At 36.0% G+C, this 22,973-nt stretch overlaps 4 protein-coding genes across 4 annotated transcripts; 3 read left to right on the forward strand and 1 right to left on the reverse strand.

The window, feature by feature from the left end:
• The first annotated feature begins 3,812 nt into the window (after positions 1-3,812).
• Positions 3,813-4,800, forward strand: LOC110912443 (dof zinc finger protein DOF3.4). The gene has a single exon (XM_022157154.2). It carries the CDS (start codon positions 3,972-3,974, stop codon positions 4,605-4,607), a length of 636 nt encoding a protein of 211 aa, XP_022012846.1. The 5' UTR covers positions 3,813-3,971; the 3' UTR covers positions 4,608-4,800.
• Positions 4,801-16,206: 11,406 nt separating this feature from the next.
• Positions 16,207-17,752, forward strand: LOC118487528. The gene is made up of 5 exons (XM_035984455.1): positions 16,207-16,503; positions 16,913-17,219; positions 17,299-17,406; positions 17,497-17,662; positions 17,740-17,752. Exons 1-5 carry the CDS (start codon positions 16,207-16,209, stop codon positions 17,750-17,752), a joined length of 891 nt encoding a protein of 296 aa, XP_035840348.1.
• Positions 17,753-17,793: 41 nt separating this feature from the next.
• On the forward strand, positions 17,794-19,201 carry LOC110914187. Its single transcript, XM_022158999.2, has 4 exons — positions 17,794-17,950; positions 18,034-18,217; positions 18,364-18,618; positions 18,687-19,201. Exons 1-4 carry the CDS (start codon positions 17,799-17,801, stop codon positions 19,113-19,115), a joined length of 1,020 nt encoding a protein of 339 aa, XP_022014691.2. The 5' UTR covers positions 17,794-17,798; the 3' UTR covers positions 19,116-19,201.
• Positions 19,202-21,092: 1,891 nt separating this feature from the next.
• LOC110914186 (protein FAR1-RELATED SEQUENCE 7-like) lies at positions 21,093-22,440 on the reverse strand. Its single transcript, XM_022158998.2, has 3 exons — positions 21,958-22,440; positions 21,398-21,872; positions 21,093-21,307 (listed from the first exon to the last, which is right to left on the reverse strand). The coding sequence occupies exons 1-3, from the start codon at positions 22,438-22,440 to the stop codon at positions 21,093-21,095; spliced, it is 1,173 nt and encodes a 390-aa protein (XP_022014690.2).
• Positions 22,441-22,973: the final 533 nt, after the last annotated feature.

Raw genomic sequence — 22,973 nt, forward strand, 5'->3', positions numbered from 1 at the left:
CGACGTGTATAACTCTTTAATGTGGTGTGTCATTTAATCTCTAGCCCGGACAGTAGATCCCGGGCCACCAGAGATAAAAGTGCATGTAATTCGTTCACAAGTTTATATTATATAATTATCCCAAGTTAATAAAAATATTTATGCCTTGTGCATTTAAATCAATTTTTATCATTTTCAAAATGAGTCAGTCGATTTGTATTTACCAGTGTAAACTGACGTATTTTTCCCAAAAGGTTAAGTGCAGGTACTATACGGAAATAGGCTGGTTGTTTCCTAAGAGCGTCCACTATAGTCTCGCAAGCTTGGACGACAAATATCTGTTGAACTATTTTATCTTATTTTATTTGATCCGCCTGTGGATCCATTTCAACTACTGTGATATTTATTATTACACTTTATTTAAAAGTTGAAATGTTTCTATTCTGCTTCCGCTGTGCATTTATTATATTGTGTTGATTGTCTATGACGATGCCAACTACGTCACTGTACCCCACACCGGGCCCACCGGTGACACGTGGAAATCGGGGTGTGACAAATGGGCTACTCCGTCACTAACTTGTATAGGTATAATGTGATGGGTATTGGTATGCCGTGAGGATGATGATTAGAACATTGCAAATAGGATAAATAAGCGATAACATTTGATCACCATTATTTCTTGTTTATTGATTCTACTCGGTTCAAAGACAATCATACGTTTGTTAGAAATTTGTTCAAAGACAACTATGGGGTATGGGGCTTGGGTTGGGGGAAAACACCCAAGCCACCACCCCGGGTGGGCTTGGGTTGGGGCATGGCCCTTGGGGCTTGGGTTTGAAGCCGGGCGTGGGGCGGGTCTAGCAAGCTGACATGGCGGGCTCTCAATTGCCAAACTAAACTAGCCGTTGGCCAACGGTTATGTTAAAAAAAATATTTTTTTCACTATAAAACTCACATTTTTCTTCCATTTTTTACCACATTCAACCACAATACACTCCACATCTTCTATAATCATCTTCAATTCTCCTTCTACAAAACGAAAAAATGCATCCTCATAACTGTGCTTATGACCCGAACAACCCGTTTGCATTCCAAGAAAATAATCCTAGCCCACCACCCAATCGTCCAATGCCTCGTCCATTTTTCATACACTCCCCTATGCCCCTTGAAGCGAGTTATGCATCGTATATCGGGAATCGTGTGTTTACTAACTTCCCACACACCGACGATTTGATACCTACCCCGTTTACACAAACGCCCATCAACCTTTCACCAACCTCCATCGACCTTTCACAAACCGAAACCGTCCCCGAAACTCAACCACCCAACGATGGTCCTTTCGCCTCAATAGTTCCCAAAAAAGAGAAGTCATAAGGAAAAAACCGAGGCGGAGAAAGCACTTGAAACCGTCAAACGAAAACAACAAAAATGGGGCGTTAATGAAGAACTTGCATTGGCGAGGGCTTGGTGTCAACAATCTCAACATCCAAGTTTAGGTATTCTTAAATATTTTGTAATATATTAAATTTTGTTTTTATTAATGGTTATTTTTATATAACTTTGTAATATATTAAATTTTATTTTTATTAAAATAGGAAATTCTCAACATCGAACCCATTTGTGGGAAGCGGTTAGTAAAGCATTCCATGGAGAAATGGGAAGGGAGGCTTATCGTGAAAACGATAGCTTATCCTCGAAGTGGAACGAGATTAGCGGCCAACTTACAAAATATAGTGGTTTTTTAAATAAAGCAAAGCAAAACCCAAAAAGTGGTGAAACCGAAGCCGACATTGTGACAAATGCATTGGTTGCATTCAAATCAAATGCGGGGAGCGACTTCCGTTTCATGCATTGTTGGGAGATTTGTAAGTTCCATCCAAAGTGGGCGAATATCCCCAGTGGTAGCGAAAGTAACACGTCTTCCAAAAGGTCAAGGGGCTCGTCCCAAGCCCAATCTGATGCACGAGATCAAGAGTTTGAGGACCTTTTGGATGATTCGCCAAACCGGCCTGAGTATGGAAGAGATGCCGCAAAAAGGCGTCCTCAAAAATCAAGATCTGGTACGGCATCGCCTTCAGCTGGGAGTTCGGGCTCGCGTAGGGGAATATACAGCGATCAGTTGGATGACATTGCATGCAAGTTAGATACATTCAACGTATTCCAACAACAAGGGGCCAAAATTCGAAAGAGCAAAGAAGCTATAGATGTCGCTAGAGATGCCCAGAAACAAAAACGGGATGATTTGAAATTTCTATCCCAGCCCATTGATCACCTAGAGGGTGACGAGTTGCAACTAGTCTTGGAGATGAGAGAAGAGATAAAAAAACAAATATAAACGCTTTGGAATTTTTTTATGTAATTTTCTTTATTTAAAAATATTAAAAAAATAATTTTTTTGTTTTAAAAAATATTCAAATACCGAGCGGTTTGGGTCAGTCCAGCGAAGCCCACCAAACCCACGCCCCAAACCCCCGCCCCACCATACCGTCTTCAATGTGAGTCAGCCCAGCGAAGCCCCCCAAGCCACGTGTCAACCCATGTCCCAAACCCCCGCCCCAACATACCCCACGGTCTAACAAATGGCGTATCCCGTCACTTAGTTAGCGTGCACCTGCTACTATGTAATTGTGTATTTAACCTTTATTAATAATTTAATTGATTGTAAATATTTTTTATATCATGGATTAATAATGTATTTTCTTATGTATCATGGATTAATAATGCATTTTCTTATGCTCCTTTTCAGTTTAGTAATTAACTTATTGAATATATGACTAAAAATAAGATATTCTTAAACGATAATGGAGTAGGGCATACCTAATATTATTGTCGGTTCATCTTGGGAGACAATGTGCAATCATTATGAGTTATAACGTTCTCTTCTTCTAATCATACTTGCCTTTGCTATCTTTTAATTTTATGCATCCCTCTTCATGAAATTGTAAAATTGAAGATATATTTCCAATTTTAATATTTATACACGATTATATACAACTCAACACATATGTAAGACACATCTAAAGGAGACTCATTTGTAAGACACATCTAAAGGCCACTTTAAGATCGAAGATCCGTATAAATATGTAAAAACACATTTAACAATTATAACTTACAGGGTTGGTTTCCGTACAAAATATTCTTAACCTAATAAACGTAGGAAACCGGTTCAAACAAACTTCGATTGAGCTCAATCTAGTGACATTAGAACCGACTTGTCGAACCCCAACTTAAAACCTTAAACCCTAAAGTTAAATCCTATTTAAATTATAAACCTTAAAAGCTAAACTCTAACAAAAACCTAAACCCTAAAACTAAACTCAAATTCTAATGTTAAACCATAAAAGTTAAACTCTAAACCTAAACCCTAAAATTTAAACTCTAAACCATAAAAACTAAACCCTAAAATTTAAACTCTAAAGCTAAACTCTAAAATTTGAACATGGTTCTGCGAGCCCGTTCAAACGCCATTAAAATATGATCAATCAGATTTCGCTTAACCTGATTTCCTATGTTTAGTAAGTTAAAATCGTTTTGCATATAACTTATTGTTGAGTTGAGACCAGAAAGAGACATGCGAAATTGTTGAGTTGAGAAGTTTATATTAAAGACATGTTTTCTAAATTCACTTTGTTCGCTAATAATGTGGGATGGTGTGCAAATTTTATAGAACTTTTTCTTCGCCGTCACTATACTCCTGATATGAGGTAACAGCTTTTTTTTCTTATATTGTTTAATATTTTATACTATTTTTATTTATTTTATTATTATTATTATCTAAACTGTAAACACAACAAGTATTACAATCCACACTTGAAGACTGTCTTCTGTAGTCCAGTAAAATCTCTCTCTCTCCTCCCTGAAAAAGCCTGCTTACTTTCTCTCTCATCCGCCCTCCGCCTCCATAAAACCCCTCACCACCCACCAACATTCCTCCATATCCCTCTCTCAATATCTCTCTCTCTCTAAAACAAAAAACCAAAAAGCCCATCAAAATGCCATCAGAACCCACCACCCAACGCCGCCCACCCATCACAACCACAAAACCCCACCATACCACCACCGGCACACCACCACCCGAACCCGAACACCTCCCATGCCCACGCTGCGACTCCACCAACACCAAATTCTGCTACTACAACAACTACAACTTCTCCCAACCCCGTCACTTCTGCAAAGCTTGCCGCCGCTACTGGACCCACGGCGGCACTCTCCGCGACATCCCCATCGGCGGCGGCAGCCGCAAAAACGCCAAACGATCACGCCTCACCACCAACTCCACCCTTGAGTTCCGTCACATGGCCCCACCCACCGCCACCCCGATCCTCATCCCGTTCGCCGGAGATCATACCGGAGGGTTGCATTTTCTGGGTGATGGGAAACCGAGTATGTGCGAGAGTTTTACGTCGTTGTTGAATGGGAATCAGGGGGGTGGGTTGTTTGGGGGTGGGTTTGAAGATGGGGGGTTTGGGTTTGGGAGGGGGGTTTGGCCGTTTTCAGGTGTCGGTGACGGTGGGTATGTGGCGGGAGGTGGTGGTGGTGGGAATGGGTGGCAGATGGAGAGTGGGGAAGGTGGTGTGGAGTGTTTTAGTTTGCCGGAGCTTGCTATTTCGACACCCGGAATGATATGATATGATACGAAGAAGAAGACGAATATTGAGATATGAAGATGAGTTAGAATTAGAAGTGATAGAGTAGGATTGTTAATGTGGTCCGGTCTGTAGTAGATTCTACTTCCTGTTCGGTTTAGTACGAGGAAAATGTTTTACGTGGTTTAAAACCTGATTTAATGATAGTTATATATGGCTCGTTTAAAAAAACAAATGTTTAAATTCTTTCTTTTGGAAAAATGAGCTTTGATAGATAATCTAGTTTAAATTCTTTCTTTTGGAAAAATGAGCTTTGATAGATAATCTAGGTATATATAATTTATTAGTAATTAATAATGTGACGGTTCCAAAAACATAAAAAACTAAACCCTTGCCTTACCTACATTCTTTTTTTTTTTTTTTTTCATTTATGTTCAAAATTCAAAAGCGTTTTATTTGTGTTCATTTGCATTGAGTTTCATAAATATGTTCATTTACTTAATGAAGAAACATAAACGTAAAATCTCATTCGCCGTTTATGAACATATTTATTCCTTAACGAATGAACGTGTTGTTCGTGTTTGTTCCTTTTTTTACAACCCTACATACTTCCAAATAACATAGGATGTTTAAGAAGATAATAAAAGGAAGATTTTTACTAATATTCTTTATAAACATCATATCAAACTACTAATGGGACTAAAGAGATTTGCAAAAGGAATATGTTAGCCACAAAAATAAAAAACTAAGCATAGCATTTTTCATAGTACATACACTAAATTATAACGATCCTAAGAATATTGTCTATATCTTTAAAATAGGGGCTGATTTTGTAATTTATTCACATGTTATGACTAATTTTTTCATAACTTACTTGTAAAATTTGTTTTTGAATTAAAAAAAAACACCACTTCAACCAACGTTAACAACACGAGCGCTTATAGATACATTCCAAATCTAGAATATCTTTTTTAATAGTATTGTGGTTTTTTTTAGTTATTAAAACTAATCCATAATCATATGTTTTACAATTGACACAAGTCATCCGTTTACTATCTATTTCGATGTAAATTCATAATATATCACATGCCAGTAAGAAATCCGAGTTGTGGATCCAGTGATCTCAACAAGGTCAGCTTGTGTCATGATCTTATGTTTACTTGTGAAAGGAATCAATTCATGGTTGAAGACCCTGGTTTTCAGTCTTCAAAACATGTAACAGTTGACGAAAATGAAAAACTTCAATAACCGATACGATACGAATGCCCAAAAGATATATTTAAATGTATGAGTTGGCCGGGTAACCTGTTGAGATGATGTAACAACAATACTAGTTTGAGGCCTATAATCTTATCGCACTTCTGGTAAAACGTTTAAACTATCTCAACAACAGCAGCCCGCATTTTAACTGAGTGGTGGCAGTTATCTTATTTCAACCTCAACAACAGCAGCAACACCGATTCAACCAAAATTTTCTCTTCACGAATGAAAAGACTCCGGCTGACTAACGCATACCTGGCTGATCAATGTGGCAGAGGGAATGGAAATCATCCATTTGTCGAGCGAAAACCGTCACCCCGACTATTCATTTGTCTTGTAACTCCCAACCTATATTATAAATTTAATACTTTAGTAAGTGGCCAATCCTTACTTCGTTTGCTATTTGTTCGAATTGTATATGAGCTGCAACAGGATCTTTAATAATAGCCTAGCTGTTTCTTTTGTCCCCCTTAATTTAAGTATGAATATGAATATGAATGCAACAGGTCGGATTTGGATCAAATCAACACATGGTTTGACCTGTGACCCAACTAAATGGATGTGATCTAACCTGTTAGCTAGCCCATGGATCATTATCTTATCTGACCCATCATCCCACTACTAAAAATAGATGGGCCATGACCCAAATCGACCCATTTGTTTTGTTGATTTGTCTGTTCAATTTATCAAGTGTAAGACATGGATCACAAAAATTAAAAAAAAAAACATATAGAAATAAAAAATAGTAAAGATATTCTCTTTACATATTCGGGAAATTATAGTATATGTACCGTCTATAAATCCTTACGAATATAACGTATCATACAACATATGTAACTAAATTGACTCAAAATATGGTCTTCAACAAGAGCTTTAACCGCGTCTTCTTGTATGGTCCGTTGTGTTTTTCGTCCGTTGTGTAGGCTTCAACGAGGTCTTAAACCACGTCTTCTTGTACATTAATTTCCTACAAAAAGAACAAACAAATGTTGACGGTTGTGGCGCACGTGTTTAACACGCTTCCCTTAAAACAGATTTCGCGCCTCTATTAAAGACGACATGTTTGTCTCCCAGGGTACAACAGCCGAAGCAGTCTGTACTACCAAAGGTGGCTCACGCGCCCGAGGTTACAACGAGTGAAATTGTAGTGTTAGAACTTGTAGGAAAATAAGGATATAAAGGTGATGAAATCGAGTAGAGAAAACTTATCTCTCTATAATTCTCAATATATTGATGTTTAAGTCTTCACCACTTCTCCAAGAATTCTTCATGCATATATTTATGTTTTTTTTTTGTTGTATTCTTTCTCTTGTAGTTTTCTAATCATTCCAATGAGCCTACCATTTTTTACAAGAGTTGTGGGTAGTGAAGAGTTTTCCTTAGTTTGTCACCATGAAGAGTCCCAATAATTATTTACTAAATTAATTTCCATTTACATTATTCTAATTTTCCAACATCAAGTTTGTTGATCTGTTGGATCACATATCTAATGTATGTTTAACTGAACAAGAGAATCTTTTTTTGTAATAACATATTAACATACAATTTAACTCGAAAATTTTCAAAAAAAAAAAAGGATGGAAATATTAAGTTGCATATGAGACTAGGGCTGTAAACGAACCGAACGTTCAGCGAACAGTTCGTGAACCGTTCGACGGGAAGTTCGTTTATGTTCGTTCGTTTAATAAACGAACGAACAAGAACAAGAAATTTCGTTCGATTAGTTAAATGAACGAACATGAACAGAGGTCTCGTTCGTTCGATTGCGTTCGTGAACGTTCGGTAAGGTGTTCGTAAACGTGTTCGTGAACATGTTCATGAACATTCGTTGATTTGCGTTCGTTTATGTTCGTATATTTGTGTTTTAATTGAAGATCTTTGTAATTTTTTATATTTTATTTGTACTTTTTATATTATTAAACTTTTATTTATTTTATTACCCTAACAATTAAGCTAGAAAACCCACTTTCACCTTGTTTATGCATCATTTCCCTTTCATTTCTCATTATTTACATAGGCGAATACGATCAACCTCCGTTCCACAATAAGGGATGCAAGTTCGAGTGCTACTCTCTAGGCCATCTATCTTTATCCTTCGTTGCGTTCTCCAAATTTATTTGTGTTTGTTTGTGTTCGTGAACCGTTCGCGAACACGCTCATTTCCTTAATGAACGAACACGAACATAAAATCTCGTTCGGTAAGTGTTCATGAACCGTTCGTGAACACATATATTTCCTTAACGAACGAACACGAACAAGGCCTTGTTCGTGTTCGTTCGGTTCGTTTACAGCCCTATATGAGACTTCAAAAATGGAAATTCCTGCAAATTTCAGATTATAATTTTCAAATAATGTAACTTTCTGGTATCACATACATGGCTCAGTGTTACATAACATAGTTTCATATATTGTTTTGTACATCTTGTTTTGTTATCTATATCCTTTGAAGTGCTGTAGCTTCTGCATTCATCTATATATAAACCTTCATCTATAACTTTTACAATGTTTTTTATTACAAATAAGTCAATATTGTTACCATTTTTCTACTTCTTGCACCAATCCCCATGAAACTGGAAAGATTTGAACATATGAATTCCAAGATAGTATTCAATTTGATCTGAATCCTGTTCTTTAAGCATGTTATGCTCCCTCAAATGAGAGCACAGTTTTGATGATTGAGTTCCATTTTCAAATATTATAGTCACCATCAACTTTTAACAACTCCCACCTTAACCATTAATCACACTAATTTGATAAGACACCGAAATTTGGCTTCTTATTAGTTGGCTGATTACGCGTGTTGATCTGGTCCCACTTCATTATTATCACTTAGACTATGGAAGTGTCATTGGAACTACTTGCTGGTAACTAGAAAAAATTGGAATGTAAAAGCATCCAAGATCCAACTAGGTTATTTATTATATGTTTGCATGGTTATAGTACTATAATTTTTTATTGTTAGTGGATAATCCTCATTTAAAAGGTGTGATCATGATGGAGATAAGAAATATTATTCATTTGAAACTGACAGATGCTGCATTGATTGGAGCGAGTTGAGAACGACAAAGATTCACAAGATAATCGATAGGTTTTCACATCTCGTCGTTTGAAAGGTTAGTTCCACCAACCCCTATTCATCCATTTCTCGAAAGGGACAAAAAAATGATGTGGGAAGGCGTTGTAACATCTAGCCTCCTGTGCCACCAGTATTGATGACTCTACCTGAGCACGCTTAACTGTGGAATATATTGTCCAATTTGCGTTGGTAATTTTTGAAGTTCGATACTCCTTATGAACTCAACATCTCTCATGTCCACGGTTGATGTGGGATTTGCCTGTAATGTTACAATGTAATCTTCGATGATTTCATTTATTATGATCTATCTAATAAAGCTTAATTACCTAATTAAGGCTTTTGTTTTAATATAGTACTTCATGGGACAACATGACTCTCATAGGATTGTTCAAGTTGTCTTGTTAATTCTATAGGTGGACCCTTCTTTACAAGAGGAATGTAAAGCTGAGCAGCACTAAGCTTTGTCCAATGATGTGTAAGTTGTAGTCTTACAAGTTTAGAGCTGCAAATCTTATCATCTACATGATGATGGTGATGATGATGCTCATGGTTTACTTTGTCATCATTGTTATGTCTACATGATATACACATCACATATATGTTCTACTTTATATGATATGAAATGTATTTACAGGTATGATAAGTACTAAAAAAACAGTAGGATCTGTGCATTGATGCCAACTTTAGATTAGTTATTAATATTGTTGTCAACTATGGGTTCATGTGTGTTGGGAATCTTGATTATGTTATGTCTTTGATTATGGGTTGTTGGTGCCACAGTTGTTTAACCAACCTCTGTGTTCACAACAACTTTAAAGGGATTGTTGGCTTTGTTTGACCCAGTCAAAGTTTCCAAGTGTATTCCCACTAACTTTTATCAATGGTGTAAAGGTTATGCTAGACTAGACTGTTGCTGGCCCATGAGTTGGACCATGGTCGCCTTCCATGTGGAAGGATTGGACAACTGGGTAAAAATGGGTGAATGATTTCTGATTTAGGATAAATATAAAGGGCTAATCACATAACTTGTTTTTAAGAAAGGATAAGATATTATTAAGTTGTTTTAAGTGAAATTATTACTATAGTGGGAGGCCAAAAGATCAAAGATGTATTAAGTTCCTATGTCAATCATCATAGACAAGTTGTTACATGTACCATTCACCACAAACTAGCGCATCAAAGCATCTCATGAAGCTCACTGACAGTAGTGACAGATCCAACAATTATTTTTTAGGGGTGCGAACATATTTCTAGATCACTCCTCACATGAGTCCTTATAGGCATGAAAGAAGTGGCTTAATGTGAGACAGAAGAACAAAATAAATTTTTAATTTTTATTTTCTCCTTTAAAAAGTTTCTATTTTTCACTTTTATCCCTTTAATTTTGCAGTTTGAATTTTACCCTTAAAAAACTGAAAGTGTTGAATGCTCACCCACATTTTCTTAAATTTCATAGGTAAATATATGTTCACACATTTTTTTTTGGTAAAGGGTTACCCCGGTAAAATTTTATAAAATAATCAATAAGTACACAGGTGTGCCTGACATAGCACACACAGCTAGCCTTGGCATACCAAGACTAGGAAAACCAGAAACAAACAAAACCAGAACCAACACAACCAGTTTAAACAACAAACATAACCCAGAAAAACAACCACAGCAACTAAGCGCTAACTAGGAACCCTACAATCGAACTGCCTCAGCCCGGGTCCTCATCCATAGCCCTTGACGGGATCTGCCACTTTGTCAGCACTCTCTTGTGATCCACATGCCCTTGGAACTTGAAGCCCATCAACCGAAGACGCACGGAATTTTTAATCTTCTCGGTTACCTGACTGGCCGTACATTCAACTTGAGAGAATAACCGGTTATTTCTTTCTTGCCAAATAAAATAAACCGACGCCGCTACTACCAATTTGCATACAATTTGCTCCAATTTCTTCGAGTTCGAGTATTGTTCCATCCACTCCAAAACTGAATTCCAAGACTCACTTACATAAACCATATCCACCATAGACTCACACATTTTGTTTTATTATTGTTTTGACCCGTGCGGTTTTAACCGCTATGAAAATCTTTTTGTATTTGCCATTGTTTATGCATACTCACATATAAATACAAACTAGTGAGATTCTTCCGCGCTTCGTCGCGAGAATTCGGCCAGTATCGGTTTATTTCTTTACAGTACCGCCACTTAGCGATGATATTTTTTACCGAAATACTTGTACTATATCGGTTCCGTACCGATACCGTACGTCCGGTCATAAACGGTACCGGAACCGGTATTAGATTTTTCGAATTTTGGTATCGGTAAATAACGGTATCGGTACCGGTATTTTCGGTAAATACCGAATTACGGCTATAATAGATTATTTTTAATTGATGTAGATTGTAGTACATTGTTTATAATTTGAGAAATTTTCATTAGTGAGTTGGTTAGCAAAATTTCAGAATTTTAGATTGTTTATGATTTTAGACTGTTTATGTTCTAAGATTCAGAATTTCAAATAACCAAAACAAAATTGTTCGCTTATCTTTGCATCAACATTCTTCACGCATCTCGCAAATTTTAGATTTTTAGCTTTCAAAATTTCAAAAACTTTGTTTTCGTATGTTACTGAGTTGCTCCCATTTTATCAACTAACATTATTAATAAAATAAAAAGGCATGTTATTATTTAAAATAATAGTCAACTTAAAAAAACATAATCGTTTTGTGCATGTTATTTTTTTTATTTATGTGTTTATCATTCTATCAGTCAATTAAATTTTCAACTAACAAGTTATTAAAATTAGTATGATAACAAACAACTTGTGGCCATTGTTTTTAAATTAGTATGATAATTTTTAGATCTTCATTAGTCATTTTCTAAATTAATATGATTATTTAAAACTTATTTGTAATACAATGGTTCGTATCCATTGGTTGTGGAGATTAAGTAAAACAACGGAAAACACCAAAGTTGTATCAGTGCGGTAAAATACCGAAAACCCGGTACCGATACCGGTACCGAACCGATATATTCGTTATCCACTTTTCCTTAAATTTGTTATCGATATTTTCGGTATCGGTACCGGTACGGTACTGGTATGGTACCAATCTCATCCCTACCACCACACATTATAGTAATCAATAGGGAAAACCTTACATCGATCGAAAACAATAAAAACGTATATCAATACCGGTACCGATAATGTTCACCTGATATCGGTTCGGTTTGATTGCGTTTTATGTTTCTTTTTTAAACATTGCGATATAAGTTTTTATTGTGTTTGCTTTTGATAAATTGACATCGTATCGCTACCCTCATACTGAACTGAACCGAACCAAACAACATCAGTACTGATATGTATTCAGTTTTTTGGTGTCGTTTTTATAATGGATATTGTGTCGCTCCGTTTTGAACCGAATTGAAACTGAACGGAAAACACTGGTTTCTGTACAAGTATTTATTTATATTATTTTTTTCTTTCGATCAATTGACAGCGCATCTCTATCGTACCGTACAGAACAACATCAGTGCCGACAACCGTATTCATTTTTATGGGTTCTAGTTTTGAAAACGTTTCATTTACACAACTCTATTTGCGGCGATAAATGGATATTCGTACCCCTACGGTGACAATCTAAACCAATTGATACTGTTCGAAGAATATCGTGCTGCTATCGGTGTTCGTCTTTTTATCGTTTTTAGAAATAAAACATGTGTTGATTTCTATATATCGTACCGATACCGTAATGAATAGAACCGAACGCATACTGATTTAATGCCCACGGTAACATATGGTCAGAACATGTGGGCAAATCACCTAAAATGTCAAAGAAAAAATAAACATAAATGTGGATTTAGATTTTTTTAAGTTCACTGCAAGTTATTATTAAAAAAATAAATTAAATATAAAATAAAATACTACTAAAAAATAAAAAGCAACTACTTAAAAATTAGCAATTGCTACTAAAAAATCCAAATAAATAATAAATAACATACTACTAAAAATCAAAACAAATAACTCAAAAATTACAAAAAAACAATCTATATATCATACTAATACTGTAACGAACCGAACCGAATGCATACTAACGGTAACATATGATCACAACATGCTGACAAATTACCTGAAATGTGAAAGAAAAAATAAACATAAATGCAAATTTAGAGTTTTTTAAGATTATCGTACACATAATTAAATTTATCTTACACAACTCGTAATTTATCCTACACAACCTAGTAATTTGTCCTACACTCTAAATTAAATTTTTTTTATTTTTTTGAAAAATATATATATTTTGAAAATAAGTTACACATTTAATGTATTAGCTATTAAAAAGGAAGATTAGAAATTAATTATATATGTAAGTTTACAAATATACCCTTACATTAAAATTAAATGGAAATATTAAATGAAGTAAAATGAAACATTTTTATTGGTTGAAACTTATTCTTTTTTCTTCTTACAAAAAATTTCTTCTCATTTGAACCTTACACTATATATATATATATATATATATATATATAGAGGGCGGTTAACCTACATAATGACTAATCGTACATAACATACGTTATAATCCTGACCGTTGGATCAAACGATTAAAAGCGGGATTAAATAAATGTTTAAGGGTCTGGCTAAAACGTAATTATTTGAATCAAAGGTTAAAATGGTCAATTCCTATACCTAAAAACCCGGCTAAATCTCAGTATCTAATCAATAACCATATTTGTTCATCAAAAAATTCGGTGACTTTCAAACGACTCGGAGCGACGGAGAAAAGACGGTTCCGACCGTCGGTGAAAGAAGACTAACAACGGTGAAATAGTAACGAACATCGATTTCACTTGAGAATGACGAATACGGCATTAAGAGGTATCGATTCAATCCCGTTTATTTTGTTAGACAGTCCCAACCTTATAGTTGAACTAATCGGCGGTTACATTATACCTTGAAGCAGCTAAAAGAGAAAGAAGGAGCAAGAAAAGAAATGATCCGGTGAAGCCGGTGCACATTAGCGGCATAACTACAGGTTTGATGTTGATTGTTGTTTTTTAAAGCCAAAATTAGGGTTGATCCACTAGCGTTATTTGATAAGAACAAGCGTAATTGTTTGTTGATTCATTGATATGTCGAAGCGGGATTATCAGGATCAACATTAGATCATGATTCTCTTTAATGAACTAGCGGAATTAGGTTACATTGTCAAATTGGGAATTTTACCACTTGATATTGGGCGTCTGATCTAATTGTGAAATTGAATCATTTTAGCTATCAAACAACATTAGCATGATTGATATGGAAATATAGAATTAGGTTGCCTTGCCGGTGCACATTAGCGGCATAACTACAGTTTTGATGTTGGTTGATGTTTTTCAAGCCAAAAATAGGGTTGATTAACTAGCGTTATTTGATAAGAACAAGCGTAATTTTTTGTTGTTTCATTGATATGTAGAAGCGGGATTATCAGGCTCAACATTAGATGATGATTCTCTTTAATAAACTAGCGGAATTAGGTTACATTGTGAAATTGGGCATTTTACCACTTGATATTTGGGGCGTCTGATCTAATTGTGTAATTGAATCATTTTAGCTATCAAACAACATTAGCAAGATTGATATGGAAATATTGAATCAGATTACAGTGTGAATTGGGATATGAAACTTATAGTCTTTGGGTTTCTGCGGTAATTGTAAAATTGCTGATTTAGAGGTAACAAGCGGCATTAGTATGATAGCTATTACATATTGATATGACCTACCGGTTCTAGCTTAAAAATTGTGTAGTTGTAGATTTTGAGATAGCAAGCAGCATTAGCATGATTCATCCCATCTTTTAAAAACTTTGTATTGGAATATGATGTAGGGGTTGCTGATGATGATGATGATTTTGAGCCCCCGATTCAGGCGATTATGACAAAGCAACCTCATAAATCAAAGGTTAATAAAAAGCATACAAACTATAGTCTAGAAGATGATGATGATGACTTTGAAGAACCTATTAGAAATTTGATAGTCAAAAGAGGTGAAAACACAAGAAAAAGGCCAAGTACTACAACTAACCAAGATGGTGAAGACTTTGAACCAGTAAAAAAGAAACAATCGAAAAACGAAAAGCAGATGGATCCTATCGAGGGGAAACGGAAGATTACCGATGCAGAACCTTTTAGGTCAGAACCAAGACCGTTCTATCATTATCATCATGATGTAATAAGCCTACGGTGCAGTCCTTCAGGTTTTTTGGATACAGTTAAGCACTTTACTGAAGCGCAGGTGGCGGATGTGAAAAGCATTGGATTTGGTGATGTCCTTAATATAAAGCTTTATCATATAAGCACGCGTTTAGGGTATTGGCTCGTACGAAACTATGACGAGCAATACAGCACACTAAACATAGGAAATCACAAGATAAAAATCACCCGAGATTCAGTACATGACGTGTTTGGTATTCCAAAGGGTAATGTTATTGTACGAGAAAAAAATAAGCCTAGAAAAGGAGCAATAGTGGAGAAAAATACGGCTACTCAAGGCGCAGAAACAACCATAGATGAGTTCAAAAACCAGTGGCCAGACAGAAACAAAATTACTCATACTTTGCTTGCAAGAACTATGTCAAATCAAACCACTGGCGGACGATTATTCAAGCTAAATTTCCTAGCCTACTGGAACACTTTGTTTGTAGAGATAACAAAGTCAACAACTGTTAAACAAAGTTTTCTACTTGCAATTGACAAAGAGGAAGACATTCCAAATCTGGACTGGTGCTCCTTCGTTTTAGAATCGCTGAAACGAACAAGACAAGGTTGGAAAAAGTTAGACTCACAATACAATGGCCCGGTTGCATTCCTAACGGTATGTTATGTACACATCTTTAACGGTTATGCTAAATACGATATTAATATTAATAATTTGTTTTTTTTCAAAAAACAATATGCAGCTTCTATACAGCCATTATTTCAACCAAAGACACAAAATTTTCGATGAACCTGTCAAAATGCCTGTCATACATTATGTAACCTCTGGTATGATCGACGACGTGGAAGAATATTTATACAATAACGGGCCGCTAGGTGTTGAAGATTGTGAGGAAGTGGAAGAAGACGAAGGAGCAAATGATAATCGCCAGGATCAACCACATGTTACTGCCTCGCGCATAAATGGCAATGATCATCAAAATCAAGAGGCTACGACCGCACCATTCGAAATCGTAAAAGAAAACACATCGACGGTGTACACTGACCTTTTCGCTGACATCATCCCGATACACGAGGCAGCTGCGGTACAAGAAAACCTCACCGAATTCAATACATTAGATGAGATGGAAGATACGGATGAGTACATGATACCACCAGTGGATACGACACATGTCTACAACAGAAGAAACCTGACTGGAAACCTGGATGGGGAGGATCCGATTGACGAAGGAGACATACCATCAAATACGGATTGGTTTGACGGGTGGAATCCGAATGAACATATTTCAGACATGAATTTAGATGAAATGGACATAGGGACACAAACGCAAAAAGAGATTGACTACTGCAGCACTCCAGTTCAACTAACCGGGGTGATCTATGATCATGCTGCGTGGGAAGCCTCGAAAAAAAATAAAAAGGTAAACTTGATTTTTTGTTTGTTTTTATTTTTATTTATTTATTTTTTTTCTGTCAATAAGAGATGCTATAGAGCTTGTTTATGATGTTAGACAATAATTCTGTAGATGTAATAACGCATACTGGGTAACAAATTAATAACGCATGATATAAAACTTGATAATCACGCATGGTATTGTAGAAAAATGAAACTTGGCTTCTTAAACTGGGAATCACGCTATAACTGTTAATCACGCTAGAACTTGATAATCACGAATGGTCTTGTAAAAAAATGAAACTTGGCTTCTTAAACTGGTAATCACGCTAGAACTGTTAATCACGCTTGAACTTTTTGCAACTTGGCTTCTTAGACTTGTAATCACGCTATAACTGTTAATCACGCTTGATCTTTTTGACTGTCCAATTCCGCAGGTGTTGTTGAAAACAATGGACAATAATATAAAGAAATACATTTCTCTTGTTTCGGATATGAATGCTCTCGTTAAGGGTGTAAAGGAGAAGTTTTTCTGGGATGTTGAAATTATGGAAAGGTGTAAAAGATGGAATGATGCGGTTAAAAATTCCGTTTCTACGGATACAGTTTCGATACCTGCTGAAGTAAGCTATGCTGGTGATGAGGTGGTTCAAAACAAAGTCGGACAATGTGGCGAAACAAATCAAGAGTTAGAGGGCGATGGAGATGCAAAATTGGAACATCAAAACACGGTGAAAGATAAAGGTATATAATAACTTCTCTTATTTGTTAATATTTACGTGAAATTATGATTAATAAAAACAAAACGTATGGGATTTTATAGGATGTGATGATGTTCATGATACCCCATTTGATGATGGTGGTATTTCGGACTCGTGCCTGGCTGCCTTACAAACCATCGAACCAGGCGTATACAGGCAGACTACAGAAGGTAACAAAAATATGTTCATTACTAAACAAAGGTGCATTTTTTTAGCTTGTGATTACAAAACAAATTAATCCAAATCAAACATGAAAACAGTGGCGCAAGCAGATGTGGTGAACAACATGGACCAACCTGTAAATTTGGCAGAGTGCAGTCAACAACAAGCACATAAACAGAATACAATAACCGACGCCTATGATAAAGATAAGCCTCCGACAACATCAGCTGATGAACCTGCTGAAGTGACCGAAGCAGAAATGCAGTCTGTTGAGACACTTTTAAAATTGGCTCCAATCCTGCAAACATCAAGTGCGGGTAATCAAAAAACTCCTGTGTCAGCGAACACAAATAAAACGGATGACGAGAGGCATACACGGCTAGTAACAACGCGTATCAAGATGATCAGGGAAAAGAGGGAAAAGCGGCTGGCAGAACTAGGTGACGCATATAGATCGCCTTACTGCAACAGGGTAACCAACCTATATGAGCCACTTTTGGTACGTGACCAAAACATCATCTGTTATCTCTTAGCTCCGATGGGAGATATTGGGTAAGATTTTGAATCCTAAAAATTAGTTAAAAATTTTCATCTTTTTTTTTTAAATTTTCTTTGTTGGTATTAAAAAACAACAGGACATTGATATACAAGTCTGACAGTGGAGTCGAAGCGCTTAAAATCATATTTGAAACCTTCCACCCATCGCAATACATATCATATGGTGGAATGGACACATTTGTAGATGTTTTAAACTTTGAAGAGAAAAAAAGGGACAGAAAATCATCACCCTACAGGCTGTTCTTACCAACTACAATATTGGTAAGTTTTCCAACATTAATCACGCAAAGGTTGAAAAATTAATATGTTAATCACGCATGGTTGCATTTTTTTTGAAAAAAATCACTAAATATGTTAATCACGCATGGTTTGATTTTTTATGAAAAAAATCGCGAAAAATCTTGCAGCAAGACGAAATGTTTGAGCCAAAAATCACAGATAGTGATCGATTGAAAGTATTCGGACCAGGCGTAGACGATATATTGTGTAAGTATCAGGTGAAGAAAGTTGACAAAGTTGATCTCATCTTCATTCCAGTACTACTTTCTGATCATTACTGGTGCCTATGCTTTAACATGAAAAATGGAGATATCGAGTTAATCGATAACTCTCGGTATGCCGAATCGTTTACCAAACGCTACCGTGGACGCCCCGAAAAGCTGGTAATTCTAAATAGCTTTTTATCCTTATGATGAATAGGTAATAATATGATTTTTTATCGTGCTTATAGCGGAGAGTCCTAGTGCTATACCTAAAAGGCAAACTTGGACAAAAAGAGTGGATAACAAAGTTGGAAAAAGCAAAAATAATTCGAAAGGAAATGGAGTGGAGAACTCTTCAAAATGGTAGTGACTGTGGTGTCTTCACTATGAGGCATATGGAGACATACAAGGGCAAATCTCCATGGAATGCAGGGTTTAAAACGGAAGACCAGAAAGAAATGCAAGATTCACAACTACGGTTTTTGCGGTACAGGTATCTTAGTAAGATTGTATTGTCCGACTACAATCTTATAAGGAAGGAGGTATACGACAAAGCTACGGACTTTATGGCGAATTCGATCCCCGCTGATGCTTTGCACGATCTAGATAGCAAAATAAGTAACAGATTAGAGCAGTTCTTCAAGCTCAAAAAGAGGAAACAAAATGAAAAGTCGTAGGACTACTATCTTGCTGTCTTTTGTTCCAAACATCTTTGTCATTTGGATTTTTTATTTCTATTTATAATTCTAATAATTTCTAGTTATAAACATAAACTAGTCGGACATTTTCATTATTCAAAAACACAACTTTCATACAAAAATATAAAAAACACTTAGATAGACATGATTTCGCAAACATATATGATTGACGATACATAAAAACCATCAGAAATAAGTCTCTAGAAACTGGATCTTCAACTCCATAGAGCATCCCAAGACGGTAATGGCGTCCGCGAGTTGTTTTAACTGTTTCTCATCCCGCTTGCCAAGATCAACCATAAACATCATAGCCACCTCTTTGACACTTGAATCTGACATACCAGACAACAAATTCAGTATTTCTTCCCTCCTTTTCATGTTCTCTCTGACCCTATGAATGTTAGTTTCTAGCAAGTCTTTACAAGACTTGTCTTCAGCTATTTGATCCTCAATTCTCTTTTTTAGATAGGCACGCATACCTGATGAGGAAGACGAACCACTCGATGAATTACAAGACTCTGCCATGTTTTAAAATAAAAATTGAACGGATAAAAAATGAATGGTTTTCCATCGATATATAAAAGGGAATTGCAGAGCAAGAGGACAATATAAAATTATTGACCATGACAGATGTTTTTTTTTGTAGTTTTGTTAAAAAATAACGCTTGAATATAAGAAATAACGCATGACCAATTTATACAGCAGGAATTATAAAAAAAAACGCATGCCCCAGTTTTAATTAGGCATGAAATCACGCTAGTCCACATTATACAGCATTAACTAAAAAAAATAACGCATGTCAATTTTTTATAAAATTATACCGCATGAACTAACAAAAATAACGCATGCAGTGATAATTGTGCAGACATTATCAGTATGCAACTTGATGTATAAAAATAATTAAACCCTATAACTATATAGACTAGTATTAAGTCGATATGACTTGTAGAGACTTGTAATGATGTAAAATATTAAATTTAACTTACCAAAAATATCTCTCAACTACCAAAATTAATTACCCAATAACACACATATAAGATTCACTCACCCCTCCCATTAGGCATATACTATAAAAAACATATATCAGACTCTCTTCAAGAACAACAATGTCGACAAATACCGCAAACGAAGCAATCAAGGAGCTCTTGAATACCCGCAGGTTAACGGAACTTGCTTGTAATGTTAACTCCTGTAACAGTATTCTCGATGTGCAGGGCAGGATATTAGAACATAAAAAAAAAACCCAGGAAGTGTGGGGAATTCTGCTTGAAGAACCGAAGTCCATGTTAAGGGATAAAGCAATACAACTGATGAAGGATCAAGCATCGGCAGATAACTTAGTATACTCATATCTGAAAGATGCAGTGGAGACCGTTGAAGAGAAGATGGAGACGTCCGAGAAGGAGGTTGGGAAGATAATGTCACCGAAGTAAGTGGTATGGCTGATTAATAAACTATTTTGTTGATTTTCGGGATGACCTAATGTGTTGTTGGTATTTTGAACAATGGTGGTTTTAAAGTCTAGTTTTGTGTGTATTGAACTTATATGTGGGGGTATATTTTGGTAAAATCATCCACCCATAGCTAGTTGTGATGATGAGACTCAGTGTTATGTCACTTGATGTCTCATACTTTTTTGAATGTTGGTTTAGCAATATTGATATGTAAAAAAATGCATGTTACGTATTATCACGCATGAATTTGTACCTTTTAATACGCTAGTTACGTAGATGAGAATCAGTGTTTGGTCACTTGAAGTCTCCATTTCAAAAAAAAGTCCTGTGTATGGTTATGATTAATCACAAAAAAAAGGGGTAAAAAAAAAAACAATTACTCTTGAGATATATAATCACCCATATCATGTGAAAAAAAAAAACCATGTGAATGTCATAGATTACATAAAAGTTCAGTCACAAGAAAAATCATTAAATATGGAATGTCTGTATTGTTAAAACACTACTCGTCTTCGCATTCAAAATCACTATCTTCTACTTCGTCGGACTCCTCAAACTCCTCTTCGTCACCACTTTCAACCTCCTCGTCCTCTTCATCAACTAAATTAGGATCCTTCTCTAACTGAATTGCTCTTCTTTTCCTCCCCTCCTTATTGGCAACCTTATCAGCAGCAGTAGCTTTACCCTTTAACACCTCGCAGGTTCGAATGTCATGACCTTTGATATTGCAAACACTGCATGTCCGACTTCTCTTGCCTTTTAGACTAATAATTTTCTCTTTTTTTTATTTAATCCGCTTATGTGAACCTCGTCCTTTGTTTCTAATACCGGTTGGCACACGGACTGTAGGTGGCTCGTCAGTGTTTGGTTTCTCGTAACCAATTAACCGTGAATATCTATCAAACTTAGGGTCGATGGGCTTGGTTATGCGAAGTTCATCAACCATTTCTTTCATCTCTCTCATCCGATCCCTAACTATAAGTAGATGATCGAAATCTTTGATCAGATTACCAATAAGATACTCTCCAGTCTGCATAATCTCATACGCAACCTCTTTGGCCTTTTTATGCGCATCATCACCGTCAACAGTAATATCAAATGTATTATTAAGATCATTCGGTACCACATCTTTAGTCCATCTTCTCATTACATACTTGTTGGGAATTTCCTTCACTTTGAACATCTTGAACACGAAATATATATGCTTGCACAACAATCCATATTGTTCAAACCTGCGACACGTGCATAATGCAATTACATCCTCGCCCTTCTTGAAACATACCTACACAAAAAAAATAATAAAAAAAAAATAAAAAGGAAACATGGTTTGGCAATAAATGCATACTAGCTGATGTATATATTATTACCTCTAATAAACCGTCGCCGTGAGCTTTCCAATCCTTCATACTTATCCTCAAAAAAGGTTCCTCAATTTTAGTCTCTATAGGAAGGCACTCGGACAATGTTCCTTGTAACTCTGCCTGTTGATCAGCAAAAATTGACCTGGTGTAAATTTTCATGGCATCATCCTCTAGAGTAGATTCAGAAAAGTTATCCGGGACTGTATTTCTAGATATATGGTCATTCTTCCGATGGTTGAATCTTTGAATGTCCATTGCACCGTCAAAATGGTTAAAGAACTCAACAAGGGTAAGTTGAGAATTCGCAACTTGACAGAAAAAATGGTTTTCGCTCTCTGATCTAGAAGTGGTCCGCATAAGCCCAGACATAGGCTCATGACGATAGAACGCTGGGATCCACGAAGATCTCATGCAAAACATATCATCAAGCCACTTATTCTCAGTTAGACCGAAATCAATCATTATCAGCTTCCATTCTCTCTCAAACATTTCTGGCGTAATCGAATCTGTCCATACAATGTCACACATACGTCTCTTAAAGTCTTCGTTATTGCACAGCTGATGTCCGACCTATTAAACCAAAGAATTGGAACTTAGACGGTGTAATGAAAAAAAGAATAAAGCACATAATAACTGCTAGAATGAGAACCACCTCAAGTTGTAAGAACCGCGAGAACCACACCGTACGGGGCGAGGTGGACCAAATTTTTTTTTTCAAAAACGTAGATGCATGTATTATAAACACATTCGTAAAAAAAATTAAAAAAAAATGTCATGCATGTAGTTTTTTACACCACAAACTTGTGGTGTAAAAAACTACACGCACGGCATTTTTTTAAATTTTTTTTTACGAATGTGTTTATAATACATGCATCTACGTTTTTGAAAAAAAAAATTGGTCCACCTCGCCCCGGATCAAGTAGTTCTCGTGATTCTTACAACTCGAGGTGGTTCTCATTCTAGCGCCCCCCCTATATAGAATTGACCGCTAGAATGAGAACCACCCCGAGTTGTAAGAACCG

This window comes from Helianthus annuus, chromosome 15 (assembly GCF_002127325.2).
Source record: "Helianthus annuus cultivar XRQ/B chromosome 15, HanXRQr2.0-SUNRISE, whole genome shotgun sequence".
Taxonomy (NCBI): Eukaryota; Viridiplantae; Streptophyta; class Magnoliopsida; order Asterales; family Asteraceae; genus Helianthus; species Helianthus annuus.